This window comes from Sebastes umbrosus, chromosome 20, assembly GCF_015220745.1.
Source record: "Sebastes umbrosus isolate fSebUmb1 chromosome 20, fSebUmb1.pri, whole genome shotgun sequence".
Lineage (NCBI taxonomy): Eukaryota > Metazoa > Chordata > Actinopteri > Perciformes > Sebastidae > Sebastes > Sebastes umbrosus.
In genome coordinates this window covers 2,332,140-2,355,041 of record NC_051288.1, presented here as the reverse complement: position 1 = coordinate 2,355,041, position 22,902 = coordinate 2,332,140, and the positions used below count along the sequence as shown (strand labels likewise).

Genomic DNA, 22,902 nt, shown 5'->3' with positions numbered 1-22,902 from the left:
CCATATCATTTTATGTATATAATATTTTGCTAGGATAATAAGCAAATTAATTATGAATATCTCATCTGCCAAAAGACTGGGATTGTTGTAATATCTCGATCTTTGTTAGTATGATATGTTTTTCAAAATGTTTTGAGAGCTTCTTCTGTAAATGAAACCAAAAAGAAGTAGAAGACTGGTCATTCCCACGGATGTATTCACTTACACCAAATGTCAATATTCAGAACTACGTTTCCCATGATGCACCTCGGAAGAGCGACCGTAAACAGGAGAAGGCAGAAACAAAAGAGGGTTTTTATAAAAACACAAACACATCCCCGGCTGTGGAAGTACTCAGGGAATAAACTACAGCCAGCTGACTTCAACAGCAATAATACTGAAACTCAATTAGAGAGCGATTGGACGTGAGTTGAGGAGCAAACTGCATCAGATCAGTCAACATGGCTCTGAAGAGAATACAGAAGGTAATGTGATGGGCTAGCTGGGTTATCCAGCTAATGCTAGCTAACTGGCCCAGCAGAGGCTAACATACACATGATAATTTACACTAAAAGGATTATTAACAACGTTAATGACCAACATTAAAGACACTTCTGGCTACGGAGCGTTTCTGGGGAGATAACTGGTTTGTTGACACCTGCCAGAACAGATTCAGCAGCCAATGACTACTACACTGTTCACTGCTAGCTCGCTAATAATGGAGCTAACGGTAGCCTAGTAACTAACGTTACTCTCTCTGGCTGCTTCCATGTCAGTCAGTCAGTGTTGTTGAAGCTGTTTCATTGTGTGTTGTTCTCTAACTTGTCAAAGTAAGCGGACAGCAGCCCTGTTGGACTTGTAACTTTCTTGTCCTCTTGGTGGTATACAGTACAAGTCCTGCAGTGACCAGTAGGAAGTTACTGCTCAACACACAGTGTCATTCATTTCCTGTCTGTTTCTCCGTGTTACGGCTGTCATACCTTTACCATGCACACCTCACCTTTCCTGTTATTCCTTCCATGATGTAGAGAAAAGACTGTATCTTGCAGTAGTTTAAGAAGTCATCAGCCTTTAAAGGTCCCATATCGTGCTCCTTTTCAGGTTCCTACTTGTATTTTGTGTTTCTACTAAAACATGTTTACATGCTGTAATGTTAAAAAAAAAACTTTATTTTCCCCGTACTGTCTGCCTGATTATACCTGTATTTACCCTCTGTCTGAAACGCTCCGTTTTAGTGCATTTCAACGGAATTGCGTTGCTAGGCAACAGTTTGGATCCACGTTTACTTCCTGTCAGCTGATGTTATTTACATACACTGCAACAGGAAATAAGCTGGGACACATTTAGGATGCTTACGTTTAAAACCGTGTAATGGTCTAAATATTGTACATTTGTGACATCACAAATGGTACCATACATTTAGTTAATGCTGTCAGTCAGGAGGAACTGCCTTAGTGGAATATTAGAAGTGGATAGACACCAGGGAAGCTCTGAACAACCACAAGTCCTCATGAAGGCCACAATTTGCATCGGAAAGTAGGAAATAATATGATGTGATGAATCATACACGTGATTTAAAGGTCCCATATCATGCTCATTTTCAGGTTCATACTAGTATTTAGTGTTTCTACTAGAGCATATTTACATGCTGTAATGTTCAAAAAACACATTTTTCTCATCCTTTCTGCCTGAGTATGCCTGTATTTACCCTGTATCTATCTGAAGTGCCCTGTTTCAGCACATTTCAACGGAATTGCGTTGCTAGGTAACGGCTTGGGTCTATGTTTACTACCTGTCAGCTGATGCCTTTCACATAGGTTGCATCGCAAATTCCATACTAACATGCTATGTACTAGGTTGAAACAGTATGTGAGATGTTTTAGTATGTCTGAAACATTAGTATCAAACTAATAGTACGTGAGTTATATACGGCTGGACACTACGGCAACATAAATATCCCACAATGCAATGCGGCAGTAATTAGTAAACAACGTTCATAGCGGACGTTGACAGACAGTTCAGTCACGTCAATAACGCTTCAATTTAACTGTAAGTATAAGATTTCACTTTGTAATACATATCTCAGATTAGTTCAGACTTTGATTCTACAAACTGTCATTTTTTGTCACATGAGGTTGACAAGGGTTACCATGGTTACAAGTCTGCAACCGGCAAGGAGGCTCTCAGGAAGTGACGACGTAAATTATTACTTAGTGTGTCCGAAAAGATACATACTACTGTTTAGACACACTAAAGTATGTTGAACGATAGTGCAGCTATCGAGTATGTAGTGCATAGTATGCGATTTCGGACGAAGCCTCTGTTTGAGCACATTTCAACGGAATTGCGTTGTTAGGTAACAGCTTGGGTCCTTGTTTACTTCCTGTCAGCTGATGTTATTCACATACACTGCAACTGGAAATAAACTGGGACACATCTACAATGTTTAAAACTATGAAATTAGTTGTGACATCACAAAGTTACGGATATCCTGACGGCTCGTTTAAAGGCACAGTTTCTGAATATGGGCTGTGTGTCTTTCTCCATGGATTGAGCGTTGTGATGCTTTCACAGTATTTATACAGCACTTAAACCTGCTTTATAATAAAAAAAGATGTGAAAATCTCACTTTTTGTACTATGAGACCTTTAACTAACTTGTGTGCACTTTATGAAAGCTTTAACACGGGTATAGTTCCCCTTAGGGAAGATCTTGAACGATCTTCTCCATCATGCTACTCCTTTCCAACCAGGAGGTAACCTGAGGGGAGGAGGGCTTCAGGAAAATGCAGGCCCTTTTGGGGCAAGTTATTTGCCACTGCAGAATCAAGAAGGGATGTCTGCTATTTGGCCAATATCCTTGTGTAGCTAATACATTTTTTTACCCAACACACACAAATCCTTGTGCATCCTTTAACTGATGCGCAATGCTGATGCTGCTGATGTTTGATAATTAGTGACATATCAAATAAATAATGAACCTTTATCTTAACTATTTTACTTACATTTACAATCTTGCAATACCCTGACATATTTTTTCTTGCTTTTCAAATGCTTTATGATGGTGTAATAATTGGCTAAATCACAATGAAGTTATTCATCCAAAAAACTGAAAATTGTCCTGGTCAGGGATTAAGGCTTTGTATTGTTCAAATCTTTATGACACCAGCAAACTCCGTTCAGGTACCTTACTTTGATGAACCGGTTCTACAAAAACCTTATTCTTATTCACAAAATAAGCCAAACTTCTCAAATGCATTACTTTTAATGTTGTCTTAAAGGGGCACTAACCAGGACTATGAATAGTAAGTGTTATATCTTCTGTGCCTAACATCTGAGAAAATAACCAATTTATGTTGCCAGGTATATCTTAGTTTGAGCTCGGAAATGAACAGCAAGCCTGTCTTAAGACTGGGGTTGTGGAAAGACATCGACATTTACCCAGGCAAGGACCGCCGGAGTACGCCTTTAACACAATGGTGGCACTAACACCAGTTGGAAGAAGAGAGAAGTTAGTGGGGGAAAAAAGCAATTGTATTTACGTGAAAGTTGACCTTGAACCAATAGTTTGACAAAAAAAAAAAATAAAACTGTGTTGATATTATGGGAGAGAGGAGTCAACAGGAGAAATATCACAAAAGTCCCCACAAAGTTCATTTCAAATGTGATCTCAAGTTGTTATTGAAGTAAAAAAGAAGAGTATTACATTTGACCCATTTAGCTGAATAACTAACAGTCGTATTTCTGCTGCATTGAGCAGGAGCTGCATGACCTGCAGAGAGACCCTCCAGCACAGTGCTCTGCTGGACCAGTGGGGGATGACTGTGAGTACACGTGCACATTTCATGTCATCATTTCTCACGCATCTCATGAGCGGTGATGCATTCTCTTATTGTATCGTTGTTTTAACAGTGAATTGTTCACTTACTGTTTTACATACTAAAATGTCTTTGAGCGCTGGTGCGTTTCATTTACTGAGGTATGTACTGAAGTGCATTTGAACAGTGATGCGATTGCTTAACTCAGGAAAAAAAAAAACTTCAGTGACTATGAATCTTTGAACTGAACTGAAACAAGTGTTTTCCACCTCAGCTGGAAGACTCCAAAGCTTGACAGTCCTCCTGTGCCTAGTTGCAGTTGCAAAACTATGATCGGACAATCATACTCAAAGCATTCAGTTGGACATCCTACAGTACAGTACAGTGTACAGTACCCTACCACCCCCCAATAATAGGGCTCACCCAGAAGCCACGGTGTAATTCGAACACTGTAATTTACCATGCATACAATGTTTTTTATGTAAAATATATTGAACATTGAATGACATCAGATCTAAAATGTTATTCCTTCATTTAGCGCAGAGATTTCAAAAGAGGCAGATAAAATTTCTGTGTGGCAGGAAGTGAAAAAAGTTCATTTCAGACCCTGCTCTGAGACAGTGTAATACTCCCACACGGACAACCTTTTTCTTTCACTTTTATTCGTAAACAAACCACACGTTCGCACAGCACCGTCTATGTCAGAGTCGTGTCTAGCCCTTGGCTTCTTCTCTGAGTCAGCAGCTAGTTACTGTTGTCCAAGACCGACCGCAAATAACCAACACGACATTTAACCAACACAACACGGCGCAAAATTGATGCAACACAACAGATAAACGTTTGCCACTGCCATCGGCGAGGGTCATCTTATTTGCCATGTCATCTTTATAGGCCGGTGGCAGTCAGCAAGGCGAATATCGGCCGATCCCGATGTTCACCCGATAAATCGGTGCATCCCGACTCTAATTGCACAGTGGGGCGCAGATTCTAAAGATTATTTTTTAGAATTTACTGTTAGTTCTGATAGTAAATCAGTTAAAATCCCCCTAATATTGGCGTAGGAAAAACGAATCGTCGATCATCTCCTCAATCGTAGATAGAAGAGCTGATCGCTAATCGACACAAGTCTATGATGGATGATGGCTGATGAACATTTGTCTGTGACGTGTACAGCTCACATTTTCTTGTGTGTCTCTCTCTTTCTCTCTTTTAAATTGTTTTTAGTGTTTCATTGGCAGGCGACCATAATGGGTCCGGTGAGTATCACACCATCACTTTAAGGCTTTCAGTCCTCTCATACAGACTGCTGTGTTTGTGCTACATTAGTAATGGTCTCTTAGTAGCTATTGGGACTTGTTTACCATTGTTTGACATAGGCCTTTAAGACCACAGTGGGGATTTGTTTGGAGCATTTTTTGCATTTCCTTTCGATAGTTTTGCTTCACCTCGTATTACTTTATATTTTTTAAGCATTATTAGCAAATACTGATTGTATGATAAAGGACTTTAAAGAGGAAATTAAATGTGCATGTTTTTTGGCACTTGTAGTACCCAAATATATTCGAAAAACCACCATGCATAAAATCTGATTTAAAAAAAGTTGTTAAAACAAACAGATATGAGAAATTCAAGTTCAACACACTGTTGTTGAAGCCACACATTCAGCTTCGTCTGGTTGTTAGTACAGCCGCGAACAGCGCACGAGTACCATAGCTCCGCAAAGACATTTTTAGAAAATGCAATATTTAACGTTAAATATCTGTTAAAAATAAAGCAGGATTTGATAAATTGAAGGCAAATTTCTTTCAAAAGAAGCGCCGTTGGCGGTTAGCCACTATCGTTGGCCTATGGGACTAACTAGCTTACTGCTACTTTTGCTACCTCACCGGAAGTTACGGCCATAATCATTTCTACAGTAACGCCCCCGAGAATAAAGTGGATAGTCAAAATATTTTACTCTGCTGTCTATTACTGTCTGCTGCTGCAAAGCCATAATTTCCTATGGAGAGTAAATCACATTTAAGTTACTGCTCTTGATTTGTCAGCATTGTGTGTGTGATTGGCTTGTAATTAATTACGAACTTCCCTTTTTCAATGTGGACACACATACAGCTGGTTGGTAACAACGGCTTTGTGACAGCAGTAAACCCAAATCACCAGTGTTAGGCTTCAAAATCCAGATAACTCAAAGAGAGCTTGAGCTTCCTGAAACCCCTGTTCTTAGCTCCTGTTATTTGGTTCCAGCTGAATGCTTTTCAGTGAGAAATATTTGACTGACAGCAATGTCTGACATGTCTTTATGTCAGGGTGACAGTCCTTACCAAGGAGGAGTTTTCTTTCTCACAATCCACTTCCCCACCGACTACCCATTCAAGCCACCAAAGGTAAGAGCCGGTTTGGTTACTCAAAGCTTTGGCCCGTCATTCAGTGTAATTTATTGTGGTCGTTGTACAGTCAGGAAACCCTCTGGTCCTGGAAACCTCTTCTATCTCATCAATTATGTAAAGTATAATACCTGACAAGTTGTACATTTCATGATTGTAACGGATGCTTGTTCCTAGGCTAAGAACAAGCAGAAGGTGGTTTTCTTCCAGAATCCGTTATGAAACATACAAACTTGGTGGGCATTATCAAGCTTATACCATGGCCCTCTTGCTAACAAAATGCCATATGTCATTAGGGATGCACCGCGCGCCGGCTGAGTTGGGATCCCGGACCCGCGGGGTCGGGTGCACCACTGGCCCGTCTTGCCAGCACCGTCGGGGAGGTGGAGCGCATGTGATAGGACCCGAAAGATGGTGAAGAGAGGTTAACGTCACGCTGCTGTAAAGTGGTATCGGTGCCGTTTTATCGGTGTCGTTTTGCGAATACGAGTACACGAGCACAGTATTGGACCCGATACCTGATACTGGTATCGGTTTCGGTGCATCCCTATATGTCATCAAATTCAAAATATTATTTGTTCATATATAACTTGCTGATCTCGCTTTTTTGTTTGAAACATCATAAAATATAGTTCCTGAGCCTCTGAATTCCTGCCATTTGCGTTTCTAGGCAGCGTTTTGCTAAACAGTAGGGGGTTCAACCAGGCTATGCTCATCGAACGTACTCGGTCTATAATAACATAGAATAGCACTGCATCCATCTACATGATATTATTAAAACTGTCGCCGTGTCCCAATTCCATACTACATACTGATTCTTAGCAGGTTTTAAATATGCACACTATTCTCCGCACGTTATCACGCTGGTATTGAATCGGTACTCGATATCGGCCAATACCGTAAGTTTAGGTATCGGAATCTGTATCTGGAAGGAAAATAATCTTCTCTGCTCATACACACCTGTGTGACTGTTGTTGTTTTTTTCTTTTTCACAGGTAGCATTTACAACTAAGATTTATCACCCAAATATAAACAGCAACGGGAGTATCTGTTTGGACATTCTACGGTCACAGTGGTCTCCAGCACTAACAGTGTCTAAAGGTAATTTACAGTCTATCACTGTGTCAACTGTAACTGCAACAGCAACTCCATTATGTCTTTATTTTGATCTTACGTCAGTTTTTTTTATGTTTTCTGTATTTTATATTTCATTCAACTTGAAGAAACTGTTGCGGGGCTTTCCAGCAGTGTACAGTAAAGGCAATTCAATAATATACTGGAATCCATACTCACCTGCATGTTTACGATTTGATTCCAAATGTTAAAGCGTGTATTCATTTTTGAGGAAGTTATTCATGTGGATTTATTGTACCACACTTTTCAAATCTTTCTCTCTGTCTCTCTCTCTCTCTCTTTCTCTCTCTCTCTCTCTCTCTTTCTCTCTCTCTCTCTCTCTACTCTCGTCCTTGATCAACGTAATACTTTTCATAGACTCTTCAGTGCACAAATATCCCAGTGTTTTTCTTCTTGTTTCTCTTGTGGGAATAACTAATGAATGCAAGTGCTGTCCAGAATTTAAATCTTTAGTTTCGTACAGCATCCCCTCCCCTCCCACTTCCCAGTCCATGCTGACTGGGTGCACAGGGACACGAAACTCATCACTCCCGGTGACTACAAGTAGGGATCTATCTGGGGGTAGGCTCATTTTAAAAACCCTTTATCTACATTGTTGACTAATGAGATCTTTTTAAATTCCTCTTCATTCCAGTTTTATTGTCCATATGTTCATTGCTTTGTGATCCAAACCCAGACGACCCCTTAGTTCCAGACATAGCACACATGTACAAGAACGACAAAGACAAGTAAGTATAAACTCAGGCTCAGGGTGGTCCTTTATGGTCCTTTAATGTCAATAACAACATCAGGTGACATGTGTACCAGAGGTCTGTACTACGAAGCCAGTTCAACATACCCAGGGTATCTTCTCCTTATCTGGCTTCACTAACCCTAACAAACGAGATCCCGCTAAGCGATCCTACGACGGTGGTTATCACCTCGGTAAATCAACCCAGGGGTTTCTCGGTCTGGTTACGAACATGTTCACATGAACGGTGCGGTGTTTGCAGCATGTGACCAATCACAGACATTAACAAGTCTACTGTCAGCAGAGCCAAGAGCAAACTATAATATTAGACAAATACGAAGAAGGTAAACACATAATCCAGTCTAAAATTAACACAGTTGAAGTTGCCAAATGCAGGAAGGACAGCTGGCAAAAGAAAAAATTGCAGATGTGTGAATGCGTAAATTAACAGATTTATTAATTTAAAGGTCCCATATCATGCTCATAATCAGGTTCATACTTGTATTTTGTGTTTCTACTAGAACATGTTTACATAATGTAATGTTCAAAAAAACTTTATTTTCCTCATACTATCGGTCTGAATATGCCTGTATTTATCCTCTGTCTGAAACGCTCCGTTTTAGCGCATTTTGACGGAATTGCAACGGAAAACAGCTTGGGTCCATGTGCACTTCCTGTCAGCTGATGACATTTGCAAACACTGCAACCAGGAATAAACTGGGACACATTTAGAATGTTTACATTTAAATCTGTGTAAAGGGTCTAAATATTGTATATTTGTGACATCACAAATGGACAGAAATCCTGACAGCTTGTTTCAAATGCAGAGTTTCTGAATACGGGCATTCAATACGGGTATTTCCCTGTGGATTGCGCGTTTGGATACTTTCACAGTATTTATATAGGACTTAAGCCTGCTTTATAATAAAAAACATGAAAATCACACTTTTTTATAATACGGGACCTTTAACCAAATACTCAAAAGTCAGATATAGTCGTATAGATTGGGCAGTGATATTATAAAAAGCTTTCAGAGTATAATGGATGAATAGATTCATTATGCCCTTTGACAACAATGTGGCGTGTCTGACTATTTCAGCGTTCTTTTTCAGCTGCGTCCTCGTCTCCGGCGGTGTGAAACAGATTGAGAGCAAGTAAAAAAAATAAATATAAAAACATAATTCAACAGCCAGCTGTCGTTCTTTCATCTGTCAGTTTAAACTGTGTTGTTTTAGTCTGTATTATGACTGTAACTTCTTCGTCTTTGTGTAATATTATCATACGATCAGCGTACCGAGCTCTGATTGGTCAGTAGGAGGTGCTTTTATATGAGTTGATCTCTTATCTGGAACATAACCTGCTCCGGAGCAGGTCAGATGTTCAGCATCAGTTACCATGGCGATCTACCCCCGGTAAGAAGTGAACCACCTTCGTATAGGACTGAAAACCCCTGGAGTTACCTCGCTAACCATAAATCCTGCTTTGTAGTACAGGCCCCTGATGTTGTCAGTGGTTATCAGTCACTTACTTCACTCTCTTCTTTCCTCCTCTCAGATACAACAAACTAGCAAAAGATTGGACCCAAAAGTATGCCATGTAAAGAAAAAACAAAAGATGAAGAAAAACATGCTGAGAATTTTTCTTTTTTTCCTTCCTTTTTTTTTTTAAAAGTCACAACACACTGTAAATTATAGTATGGAATCATTAAGTAATCTTGGGTAACTTCCATCAAACTGAACTGTTATTAACATTATTATTAATCTGAGACCATGACTTACACATTCTTTGTTTTTCAAAAGGAAGCAGAGGGTCTTACTTTGAGCAGATGAGAAAGATTGCCTATGGTCATTTCATGGATACCGTGACATTTTACAGTTTGGCATGTTGTTTTTGCATCAAGGAAATTTTTATTTATAACACAAGTTTATTACAAATTGCTTAATAGCACTCTTCATTTTTGAAGTAAAACTAGTGGATTGTAGGACATAAATCCCAACATATGCCATTCAGCGACAAGCCTTTTTTCCAGAGGAGCTGAGTAATAGTGCAGCAGAATATCATACATGTTAGACAAACATGCTCCATAACTGGAAAAGCCCAGGTACAGTCTCTACTGCGCCCATCAGCAGCCAACAAGGAACACACTGAACCATGGGAATGTGGAAGGGTAAATGCCAAATATGTAAGCCCCTCATTCTGACACATGTCATGTAGTGGGTGATTTTTTTTTTTTTTTTTAGTTCTTTTGCATCTTGTAGCAGACGAAGTGAAATGAAACGATGTACTGTTGCAGTTTCCCTGAAAACGGGAGCAATTTCAAGTGAAATCATGTATTACTGTCTTCTTCCTATTATTATTGTTATTAATTGTATAGTATTAAAATCCTCTGGAACATTTCATTTAAATTAGAGTTATCACATTGTAAATCTGTCATTAAAATGATGTACTCTTTCCCCCCTGAGAATAGCACTGATGTTGGCTTTACACAGGCACAAAGATCCGATTTTTAACCTAATGAAGCCTGTACCTAAGGGTTAAATGTGTTCTTCTGTTTGACCTCCACTCTGTATATCTATCTATGCTATAGAAATGGTAAAAAAATCAAATTTTCTGTTCCTGTGTAAACAGTCTCACACTTGTGTCTTTGAGGCCTGTGTGGCAACTTTTGTACTTAATTAAAGAATGGTACTGTTTTTATCATGACTTTATGGTTTTTAATCACTGAGCTTAATGTTGATATGCGGAAGGCAGTTTGTATTTTGTGATCTTGTTCGGTTGACATGGTCTAATTTAGTGATCATTTTGTTTGGCATTAATATGATTAAGTCAGTTGTAATTACTACCTAGTCTATGGTAGCCAGCAATAAATGGTACATTGGAGAAAGCCTTCAGTTTCTCTATGCCAGAATAGTACCTGGCCCCATATTTGTGTATAGTGTAGTGTATTAAAATTATGCATTTATAATTATGTTTTTATTTTTGCAAATGCTAGTTTATCACATTATATTTATACTTTCATAATATTTTTCACTATGTGCAGTGCTGGTAATTCATCAAATCGTTATATTTCCTAACATTTGTTTTACTCTGTATAGTGGTGGTCATTATTCCTCAAATCATATTTTTAGAATAGTTTTAACTATGTGCAGTGGTGGTAATTATTAATCAAATCGTAATTTTTTAATATTTTGTTTAGTCTTATGTGCAGTGGTGGTAATTATTAATCAAATCATTATTTTTTTACATTTGTTTTAGTCTTATGTGCAGTGGTGGCAATTATTAATCAAATCATTATTTTATAATATTTTTTTTTAGTCTTATGTGCAGTGGTGTAATTATACATCAAATCTTTATTTTTAAAATATTTTTTTCTCTATGTGTGGTGGTGGTAATTATACCTCAAATCATTTTTATAATAATGTTTTACTCTATTTATGTGCAATAGACAATGACCCTATTGGACTACGCACACACTGTAATGAAATGGAAACTGTCAGACATGTAGGCTACTGATAGATTGCAACAGGTATGATGATGGAAGAAGGGAATTAATATCTGGACTAATTCATGCAAATTGGACAACACAATATAACATAGTGGAGTCTGTTCGGAAAGACATCATGGAAAGTATGCAATCTTCTAATTAATTACTAAAGAGAAACCGTTACTAGACTAGAGCATTTTGTTTTTTCCCTGCCAGTCTACTGCTCCACAATCCAGTCCAGTAGATGTGCACCTCTAACATGGTTCACCAACCGCCATTAAAACTCAAAGGAGAAGCAAGGCGGCATTAGCTAGCTAGCTAACTAGCCGCTGAATTAGAAGGAATTTACTAACTTAATGTTTCATCTACACACTCTTGTTACAGCGCAGAAAAGCACAATACTATCGCCAGATGAGTGACAACTTTAATAGGCTACGGCTCATCTTCTGTAACCAGTGTGGCACGATAGCATGGTGGTATTAGCAAGGTAGCGTATTAGTCAGCCGCAGCTTTAGCTTCAAGTGTAACTTCAAGTTTTTTGGCAAAGAGACGAAACTCGGGTGTTTTTTAGACAACAGCCGCTGACGCCGTTTTGGACTGACAACGCTTATTATATTTAAACTATTTTATTGTTTGACATATGCCTTTTTGGTAGAAAATGACAATAGAATAGAAATAATTTACTTTTTACTTTTATACGGCACTTTTTAAGCGGATGTTTTACTCTATGGTTTTAATAGCCCCCCCCCCCGTAGTCGCCTTCAGTCCGAAATGGCGGAAGCGATGTGATGTTGCAATGGAACAAACAACTGACTTTCACCTCTTAGCAATATACCTTCTTTGGTTACGCCTCCTGCTTCACGTTACGCCCCTCTCTTGCAGTCCGCTCAAAGAACGTCTACTGCTTGTTATATACCCTACTATATACCATATCTACCCTATTATATACTATATCTACCCTACTATATACTATATCTACCCTACTATATACTATATCTACCCTACTCCCTCGCTGCACTGTCCACTGCATGGATGTAGTGAGTATTTACTGTTCAGTCCTGCTAGATCACGCCCATCCGGGTGATTTGACAGTTTCCCACAATGCACCGGGGGAGTCTCAAGGCGCCTTTGCAGCAATGGAGGGAAGCTGCTCGACTCCAATGAGAAACATCTAATGTGTGTTATAGACACGCTGGATTCACCGCGTTTCTCTCATTCCTCTGCTTAACGTCCTTTAACGGCTACTGACGCCAACATGGCTCCGTTCAACTTAATCACAGCAAGTGTTAGCTTGTTGGCGAAGTCCTTCAGTGTGTTCTCCTGCACAACAAGCACCCTGGCGAGGTAGCTAAACCTACACCTACCCTTGCTACACTGCACTGTGTTAGCTAGCCTACAGACACTGCACTGTGTTAGCTAGCTTTAGCTTGCTCTCTTGCCATGTTCTATGCACGTTTTAATCATTAAAATGAGATACTTTAACGGGTATAAGGGCACCATTGGTATTAGGAGAGGTTAGTGTTAAATCAACTAACATTTGGTTATGTTCTGACTGTATAACACACTTTTTGATGTGTTAATTTAATAACAAGGGCTTTGGTTGTGAGGAACTCTAAGTGTTAATATCTAACAGGAATATAGGCATGGATGTATTGAATATAGGGCGTTTGTGTGTTAATAGGAAAGACTGCTAGTTAAAGTCAGATAACATGAAGAGTCCCTTGTCAACAGGTGCAGCAGCTTTAAGCCTGTTGCAGTTTAATGGTGTCTGCCTTTAGTGTAGTCTGAGGCCACAACATACATCTGGTTCTGTAAGCAATACATAACGTGAATGAAACTAATACCTCCATCCACGTTTATTGAAAGAAGTGCTTTGGTCTGTGGGATTAGCTGAATTAATGAGTTAACAAACAGAGATGTTTAGAACTGCAACAAAGTTATTTATTTTCTTGAGGAAGCTGGAACCAGAGAATGTTTTTCCATCATTTTTGCTTGAAAAAAAGACTGAAACTAATTATCAAAACAGTTGCTGATTCCCTCCCCACCCCCCCCCAATAATCTAATTGATTAGTTTCCCAATTGTTTCAGCCTTAGAGATGTTCAAACTAGTGTGTTCTGATGCTAGGGTGTTCTCTGCATTATATCATATTTATGTTGTAGGTGTACCAGTATCCTCCCTGCTGCATACGTCAACCCGGTGAAATGCTTGACCACTCAGGCCAGCGGGCCTCCAAAGAGACCCTTGAACGGATACATGAGATATGTCGTGCAACAGCAGCCAGCCATGACCAGACAAAGCCCAGGTAAATCTGCAACACTTGATACTTCTTTAGAAGGCAACTTCACTCTGAGACCCAAAGCTACAGATGTCATATGAAACTAGAAGACCTTAGGAATCCATCGGTACCAACCAGGTCATGTTGGCTTGTCAGGAAGGAGGTTAAATAACGCTCCAAAGTTGGGCTAAATTTTGGCGAGGAAAAACTGGCTTGGCCATTTTCAAAGGGAACCCTTTATATGTAAATGAAAATGGGTTGATTGATGTGTGTTGTTTGAAATTATGTGTTTGAATATTTCTGCATACCGGGGTCCCTAAACAGTCTTGAATTACATAAGTTGGGTATCACTGTAAAGCTGAGACTCTTGTGGATCCAGTGAGCCCAACTGTATTCATGTGTGATGATGTTAGTCCCCATAGGAGACATTTCATTGTAGCAAGACCATTTTTTTAAATTGCTGTATAAAATGACCTGTGGTGACCTCTAGGATAATCACAGCCTCATGAAACTTTACAGCCACAAACTAGAGACCTAGAGCATTCAGAGGATGGATGGATCAAACTAGAGACCTAGAGCATTCAGAGGATGGATGGATCAAACTAGAGACCTAGAGCATTCAGAGGATGGATGGATCAGACTAGAGACCTAGAGCATTCAGAGGATGGATGGATCAAACTAGAGACCTAGAGCATTCAGAGGATGGATGGCTTTCCTAGCTACATTGACAATAAGGGGGTTTCTGAGCAGTTTACACAACACAAGTGCTCGCCATCCAATTGCCGAATAATTGCAATTCTTGCAGAAATCTCCAAATGTCAAAATGTTTTTGATCCCAAATCACAGCATGGCTTTTTCTATGGTTTTCCTCAAGGTCTTGGTGTCCTAATGTGGTATTTTGGTGGGATTATTGATCATTTTTATCAATTCTCCAGTGGTAAAAAATTGTTAAATTTAGCACCAAATCTGTGTAACAAATGGTATCAACCCAAAAATTGCTGCAACAACATATGAGACATAATAGAGCATGGGGATGATCATCATATACTTGTCATAATGTTCTGAACCCTTATACAGCATCACCATTTATTTTAATTAATTAATTCATATTTATTTCTGATTTATGACTAGAACAACTTGACACACAGTGCTGAGCTGCATCTCAGATTAATCTTCAGGTTCCCAGCTTTCAGATGATGTACACCACTTCTATGTGACATCTACTGTTGACCTGCTATCTCCCCCTAAAGACCCCTTGTACCCCCCTAAAAAAGACTAAAACTTGCTGCACTGACATGGCAGTCACAGCCTGTAGTACGATAAGCATTGTGAAAGAAGCTTATTAAAATCACATCGAAATGTAATTTCAGAGCACATAGCTGAGCTAGATTAATCTGAGATTTTTCTGTCGTAAATCAAGGATTCAAATGCTATATTCTGTTGTTGATGATCATATAATTATCGCCCTAAGAAATCAAAATGGTGGATGTCGTCCGGAAGATCGCCCAGCAGTGGAGAACGATGAGCCCAGAACAGAAACGGGTATTTTTAAGCCTTTACTTGTTGAACAGTGTAAACTGTATGTCTTTTATTCAAGTTTTTAATAGTTCTTTGAGTGCATACATTATAGAGTGAGGCAGTGGTTGTGTTGCAAGTGGCCAATCATCTCTGTGATACACATACACTTTATCTTCTGTTGTCATACAGTCTCTCCACATATGGACATATTTGTCAGTCTGCTGTTGTGACCAAAGTTTTGTTGGTCTATTTCAACCCTTGTAGCCTTTTGAAGAAGCCTCTCTGCGGGCCAAGGAGCAGTTTAAGGTGGACCTCCAGCGCTACCAGGCCCAGCTGACCCCAGCACAGGTCCAGCAACAAGCCTTGGAGAAGAGGCAGAGGCTGGCCAAGAGGAAGGCCATCCGCAAAAAGAGGGTAAGAGAGATAGTAGTGGACAGGTGCTCTTTTGTTAAGAGCTTCAAGATAGATTTTCGTGTATTAGAAACACATCTTAGAATTGATATTCAAACTATTTAGAAGTCTGACTTTGTTGAGAGTAGTGTTGTAATAATACTGGAATTTCTTACTTTGATACAATAACTTTGAAAAATATTGGTATTCGATATTATGTTCGATATTTTTATTAAAAGATAGATATCAGAGATATCAAAACAAACCAGCCGGCTGCCGCGAGCCGAAATAAGGAAGTAGAAAACAGCAGAGAGTCCGCGTGGATACGACCTGCACCCTCACATGTTAAATCCAGCGTGGTAAACACTACACATCCAGTAAAGGATGGAAACACTTTGGGTTTCACACATTGACAGGAAAAGCAGAGCTAGACATCACGGCTAAAGCTGCATGCTTACTCTGTCACGGACACAGGAAACGTTATCGTATCGCGGTAACAGCGCGGTCGAGCCGGCCGTCGCTCTCGTCTCCGTGGTCAAATGGGCCGACGCTACAACTGTAGAGCACCCATATACTGACATTTCTGTTCTCTGCATTCAAACGGCCCCGATGGAGCTGATCATGGATGGATAAAGAGAACGGAGCTGACAGGAGAGCTAGAGACCACCTTGGAGAAGTTACAGGAAGTAGACACGTGTGACTACGTCTGGTTTTCAAAATAAGGTGTTAACAAAGGGAACTGTATATACAAAATACATATATCGAAATAAGATTGATGGATTATATTCACCTGAAGTATAAAACATTACATGCCCCTTATAAATTAAACAGAAAATGCCACTAATTTGTTGGGAAATTTTTGGGTTGCTGGAAGAAATGAAATGAAATAATGTCTGACAATGACTGATATATTTGACTTCAGGACATCTCTGACTACCTACATGCTGAAAATCAAACATTCTACTGTATTTAGAGATTTTCCAAGTAAAAGTCCCTAGAAGGGTCTGATTCAGCTTCTTCCTCATGGTCTAGTATTAAAAAAGTTAACAAAAATCACAATAAATCGTAATATCGAATCGCAATACTTGTAGAATTGCAATACTTAAAAATCGCAATACGTATCGAAACGGCACCCAAGCATCGTGATTGTATGGAATCGGGAGATAGGTGGATCGTCCCAGCTCTAGTATGGATACCAGGGATGTGCATTCCAAGCAAAAATACTATTCGCTAATCACTGAGAATTAGTTGATTATTTTTCGCGGTGAGTTTTATTTTGTTTCTGTCGGCTTTGAATGACGATATGTTCCGCTGCTCGAACAGCTGATATACCTGCTGAAACCAGGAGGGACGCACACACACACACACACACACACACACACACACACACACACACACACACACACACACACACACACACACACACACACACACACACACACACACACACACCTACCTGCGCTGACAGAAAAGAGCCAAACTGAACGTGCCACACACGTTTTACCGGTAGTAATGTTACTACCAGCGCCAGCGGTGGTTTAAACAAAGGAAAATATATATATTTTTAAAACAGGACGATAGTAGCATAAACAAATCGATTTTTTTTATAATTTAACGACTATTCGAAAAAATCAAAAATCATGACCTATCCCTAATCATTACTAAATATATCAATATCTTTGACAACACTAGCTGACAGTATTTTGTCCTGTGTCACACCAGCCCTCACACCGTAGCAAGCAGTGTGTCAGGACGGTGCACACAACCAGAGGTCTGAGTTCAACTCTTACTACGGGATTGGAACATGAACTGTAATATCCCCAAATCATCTGAGTACTAAACTCTATTACATCAGCTGTTGTCATCTTGTTAAACAATACATATGACACCTCTGTGCGTGTGTGTGTCTGTGATCCAGGAGTTGACCAACCTGGGGAAGCCCAAGCGTCCTCGCTCTTCGTTCAACATCTTCATGTCGGAGCACTTCGAGGAGGCCAGAGGAACCACCACACCGGTCAGTACCCACAGCACCACGACATTTAAATGGAGGGTTCAGACATAAGGTGGTTTATGAGATACTCCCTGGTAGTCATACTGATGCATTGACTGGTCTGCCAGTGACTGGTCAGACCAAAGTGAGTTGCACATGGTGTCATAGAACAAAAAACATTTAAACCTGAGACATAGTATCAAGAAGACACTACAAAAATGACTTGTATGAACAAATCCGTTCAGTGCTGTAATTAGCAGAGAACTTGTTGTATTCACCCGATTTGCTCTTTTTCAGAATTTTTTTACATATGAAAATTCAGAAGTGACCTTTCTCTACTGGGAGAACAACACCTGTTTATACTGAAATTAACTTAAAGGGACTGTTTGCAAGAATCAGGAATTGCTTGTTAACAGCGACACCTGTAGCCGTTAAGTCAACGAAAGTCAGCGTCCTGTTGCTCGCGCTTCTGCTCGCTCTACATAGACATGAACAAGCATCACTCAACACAGTGAGGAGACACGTCAGCTAAAAGCACAATATCACTCTATATTTCACTTGCGGCCGGAGGGAACAGGGGAGACACCGGATTTTTGGTTCGGAGACGATAACGTTTCTCTCTGTGGAGCCCCGTCACTTCACAAGACACGGGAAACCTCTGTTGGTCTGGAGGAGCTGCAGCAGTTATTTCTGCACAAACGTCCACTGTACATTCACTAGATATTCTCAGAGCTAAACTAACTCTTCTGCAGTGTGGAGTGTGCGCACATGCACGTGAGAGGTGGAGCGAAAGCACGAGAATGAGCGCGGTGTGTGAGTGAAGGCAGCAGGCAGAGGAGCAGAGTACAGCAGAGACTCCGGTCCTGGAGACCAAAGCTACGGTCTCCTCCGCGTCCTCCGACGGCGGCCAACACTGTTTAACAGACGGGCTTCACTAGATACAACCAAGAGGTTTTGGTGCTTCCGTGTAGTTTGTGTTGGAGTCTGAGTCTGAACAGCGTAGCCACACACGAGTATGCATGGGACACCGACCTGCAATGATTTATACGTGTAAGAAGTTACAAACAGTCCCTTTAAGGCAATTTAAATTCTGTCTGGAATGACATGCAGCTGGGATACATATGATTATGTGCTTGTATTGCAAAAGAGATTTCCATGGCTTTGAACAACAGTCATTGATATGATGTTTCTGCCGATGTCGTTCTTTCAGACAAAGATGAAGTCACTGTTGGAGGACTGGAAGAATCTGTTCAGTCATCAGAAACAGGTTGGCCACACAATCATTAAACATCCTTTATTCTTCTAAAGGCTTCTTCACGTTGCTACACACGTGTGAAACAAGAAGTTCAGTGTTGTATTCAGATCTCCTCCCGTTTGTTCCACTTCTCCAGGCCTACACGCAGCTGGCCGAGGACGACAAAATCCGCTACAAGAACGAGATGAAGTCGTGGGAGGACCACATGATGGAGATCGGACGAGAGGACCTGATCCGAGAGCAGACCCGGACCGCCAAGAAAAGATCCGCTGCTAAAACTCCGGCGGCCAAGAAAGGAACAAAAAAGGCTAAAGCGGTGACGAAGGTCACCGCTAAAGGAAAGTCAAAAACGAGCAGGAAGACGACAAAAAGTAGCTCTGTGAAAACTGTCAGGACTACTAAGAAGACATAAGATGTGTTTATCTACTAGAGTCTAGCGGAGAAGAAAGAGGGTTCATGACAACTAGAGACAGTAGTTGTGATGACCCGGGGCCAGGCTCTGCTTGGTTCATTTTTCCCAGTCGTCATGCCTCTTAGGTTCAACAGGGCAAAAGCTTTGACAGCATTCAGACGGATCAAGATCATTTCACAATAACCCATAAAAAACTTGAAAACTGCACCAGGCACAATGTGATCTTATTGTCACTCTACAAATACACATCCTGGCTCTGATTGGTCAGTTGAGTTGATGGATTGTTGAAGGTTAGTTAAAGTGAGTTACTTGATGAAATGTAATGATTTCAGAAGCTTAGACATGTGAGTGAAGTGTTAAAGTGATTATAGGAGGCATAGATACTGTTGTCTGCAATGTTTAAAAGGTTTCACAACCCTGAGTGTAACCACAACATACTTGAGGGGGAATATAAAGGTTAGTGTTGCAGCCCCCAAAAACAACCACATGGTTCTATTTTTTGGTATTTCATGAAGAGTATTAATGTAAAGAATACGTCTGGTGTTATTCTCTTTGTCTTGTCAACAAATCCAATGAAAAGTCCAAAACCAACAATGTGTTAGTTCGTCTCTATATACCTACCTACGCTGTCTGTGACTCTCCGCCCCCACTCCCCCAAGCCATCGGTTCCTACTGAAGGCATACATCTTTAAAAGCACCTCACAAATATATAGTTTAAAAAAAAAAAAAAAAAAGGTCCGTAATTTCCTAACACATCTGGTCACTGTAGTTTTTAGCAAAAAGGAGGTAATAGAGTATTTGTAGGGGACTATTTTCAGCGGCGGATTAATCCACATTTGGCTCTCTAGTGAGTATTTGTATGTGGGATTGAGTCAAAACATTACAGTATGTGTGTGTTCATGGTAATGAAGGAAGACATCACTCAGTCACGTCAAAGCGGGGCTCATTGATGTGTTTGTATTAGTTTGTGGACAACAACGGAGCTCTATCACATGAGGTTCCACCGAGTAGGGAACTCCCAAAGTATTGAGAGACAAACTAATACATTGTTGGTTCCTGGAATTGGCTGCACAGCAAGAGGGTCGCAGGTTCAAACCCGGCTTGGGGCCCTTCTGTGTGGAGTTAGCATGTTCTCTCCGTGTTATAGCGTGGGTTTACTCCGGTTTCCTCCCACAGTCCAAAGACATGCAGGTTCATTGTTGACTCTAAATGTCCCGTAGGTGTGAATGTGAGCGTGAATGATTGTCTGTATGTGATAGTCTGTAGACCTGTCCAGGGTGTACCCTGCTCCAGCAGGCCCCCCCCCCCACGACCCTGAATAGCATAAGTGGTTACAGATCATGGATGGATGGTTCCTGGAATTTTCAAGGGGTTTTTGTTGACAAAAAAATAAATAAAAAGTAGAATCCCAGCAGCGTGATCCTGAACACGTCACCTATGGAAGTGTTTCCTCTAAAGATCAGACGGTACCACGGCTCCCATGAACGCAATCGAACTGAATTTTTTGTCTCATCGCTGTTGCTGATTTAGCATAATAACTTTGTACAGTCACAACCTCAAACTGAAATAATGCTTTTTGTCATTTATGGCACAAGCAACATTATTGACTGACACTTAGTTTTTTTTAAACACCAAGTTTTGTTTTAAAGTTCCAAATTATGCAATGTTCCAGTCGAGCTTTATACAAGATGCTTTTTGTTTAATTAACTGCTGTAAAAAAAAAGAAAAAAAAAGTGTCATGGTTTATAATAAAATGACCTCTTTTTACCCCACAGCGCTTTCATCCAAATGATAATGTTCTGGTGGCATAAAGGGTCATCCACCCCTCGGATGACTTCACTGTATGAAGCTTCCTTTATGCTTCAGGAAATTAAGCCAGTCAGCTAATCGTCCTAAAATCAATTCTTTCTGCTTTTCATGTTTGTATTGGGACACACACTTGTTAATTATGAGGGACATATTTTCAGAGTTTCAGAGTTTCTTTTGCTTGTAGAATGTATTTAGTGCTACTATATTCAGACCGCATTAACTACTGCATGTATTCTTTTGTATTGTGTGTTTACTGAATAAAAATTGACATACATCTTTCTACAAAATGACCTTTTATTGTGCCTGAAAATTACACATGAAAGCAACAACGTTAAGAAGAATACGTTTAGGCTGTGTTGTCTGCGCTACGGAAGCCTCAAAGTCACAATATGATTTAGCTGAAATTCAATAAATTGAATTAGTAGTGGCCTACAACAGTTCAGATACTTAAGAGTAAACACTTAAAATGGAATAAGCACTTTACTGTTTTTAGAGGCAATAATTTCAAGTCCCCCCCCTTATCATTTATAAGAATTATATAAACATTTAATAAATGGTTTATAACACTGTAAGCCAGGGGTCTGCAACATGCGGCTCTTTAGCTCCTCTCCAGTGGCTTTCTGTGGATTTTTAAAAAAAGTTGTGGAAATGAATAACTGTTTCTTGTTTACATTTACATTTTAATTTATTATTGTTGTAGGTCTATGATACGACGGAGTATTAGGGCCACATTGAGGGAAATAAATAAATCTGAAATTTCGACAATAAAGTCATAAGTTTATAAAGTAGTAATTTTACGTGTTATTTTCTTTTTTCACGTAAAGTTTTGACTTTATTCTCGTAATATTACGACTTTTTTTCTCGTAAAGTTATGACTTTTTCTCGTAATATTTATTACTCGTATACTTTATTCTGGAAATCTCCGATTTTTCCCCCCTCAATGTGACCCTAATACTCCCTCAGACTTATACCCTATATACTTAGACTATAAACTGTGTTACCTTCATTAGAATGCTCAAATGTTTTGCGGCTCCAGACAGTTTTTTATTTTTATATATTTTTTTGCCTAAAATGGCTCTTTTGACAGTAAAGGGTGCTGACCCCTGCTCTAAGCAGATCAAAGTGTTTATTAATGTATAAGTTAACAACTATAACTCCACCCAGAAGTGAAGGCTGCTGTATAAACAGATAATGAATGACAATATAAATACAGTTATGACATAAAATATGTCTTCACAGGAGAAGTTATAATTATTGAAAAATACTGTATATTAATAAACCCTTAACCTGTCCTTAAATCTTCTTACAACGACATTATAGTGAGTTTATAAACCAGTTATTAAAGGTTTGTATACTGCTTATAAATAAGGGATTAATTACGATTGTCTATAGTTAGTTATTCGATATAATACCAATTAATTGCGAGTTAATCGCAAATTTTTTATCTGTTCAAAATGTACCTTAAAGGGGGATTTATCAAGTATTTAAAGGTCCCATATTGTAAAAAGTGAGATTTTCATGTCCTTTATATTATAAAGCAGGTTTAAGTGCTTTATAAATACTGTTAAACTATCAAAACGCTCAACATACGGAGAAATACACACAGCCCGTATTCAGAAATTGCGCATTTGAAACAAGCCGTTAGAATTTCTGTCCATTTGTGATGTCACAAATCTACAATATTTAGACCATTACACGGTTTTAAACGTAAACATTCTAAATGT

General features: G+C 39.6%; 2 protein-coding genes across 14 annotated transcripts in view; both read left to right on the top strand.

The window, feature by feature from the left end:
* The first annotated feature begins 239 nt into the window (after positions 1-239).
* The window catches only part of ube2d1b (ubiquitin-conjugating enzyme E2D 1b), a 197,588-nt gene continuing 174,925 nt past the window's right edge, over positions 240-22,902 (top strand). Inside the window, exons 1-8 of one of the 13 annotated variants that reach the window (XM_037755287.1) lie at positions 241-464; positions 3,739-3,802; positions 5,021-5,052; positions 6,103-6,180; positions 7,176-7,281; positions 7,672-7,857; positions 7,949-8,042; positions 9,599-10,741. In XM_037755287.1, the coding sequence (XP_037611215.1) occupies positions 441-464; positions 3,739-3,802; positions 5,021-5,052; positions 6,103-6,180; positions 7,176-7,281; positions 7,672-7,857; positions 7,949-8,042; positions 9,599-9,644 (630 nt within the window). In that variant the 5' untranslated portion in view covers positions 241-440 and the 3' untranslated portion in view covers positions 9,645-10,741. Of the gene's footprint in view, positions 465-3,738; positions 3,803-5,020; positions 5,053-6,102; positions 6,181-7,175; positions 7,876-7,948; positions 8,043-9,156; positions 9,209-9,598; positions 10,742-22,902 lie in introns of those variants that run through there. The other 12 variants (XM_037755291.1, XM_037755289.1, XM_037755293.1 and 9 more) reach the window with 12 other exon arrangements.
* Positions 12,575-21,460, top strand: tfam (transcription factor A, mitochondrial). The gene is made up of 7 exons (XM_037755285.1): positions 12,575-12,872; positions 13,689-13,831; positions 15,276-15,346; positions 15,587-15,736; positions 17,631-17,726; positions 18,913-18,969; positions 19,094-21,460. Exons 1-7 carry the CDS (start codon positions 12,784-12,786, stop codon positions 19,367-19,369), a joined length of 882 nt encoding a protein of 293 aa, XP_037611213.1. The 5' UTR covers positions 12,575-12,783; the 3' UTR covers positions 19,370-21,460.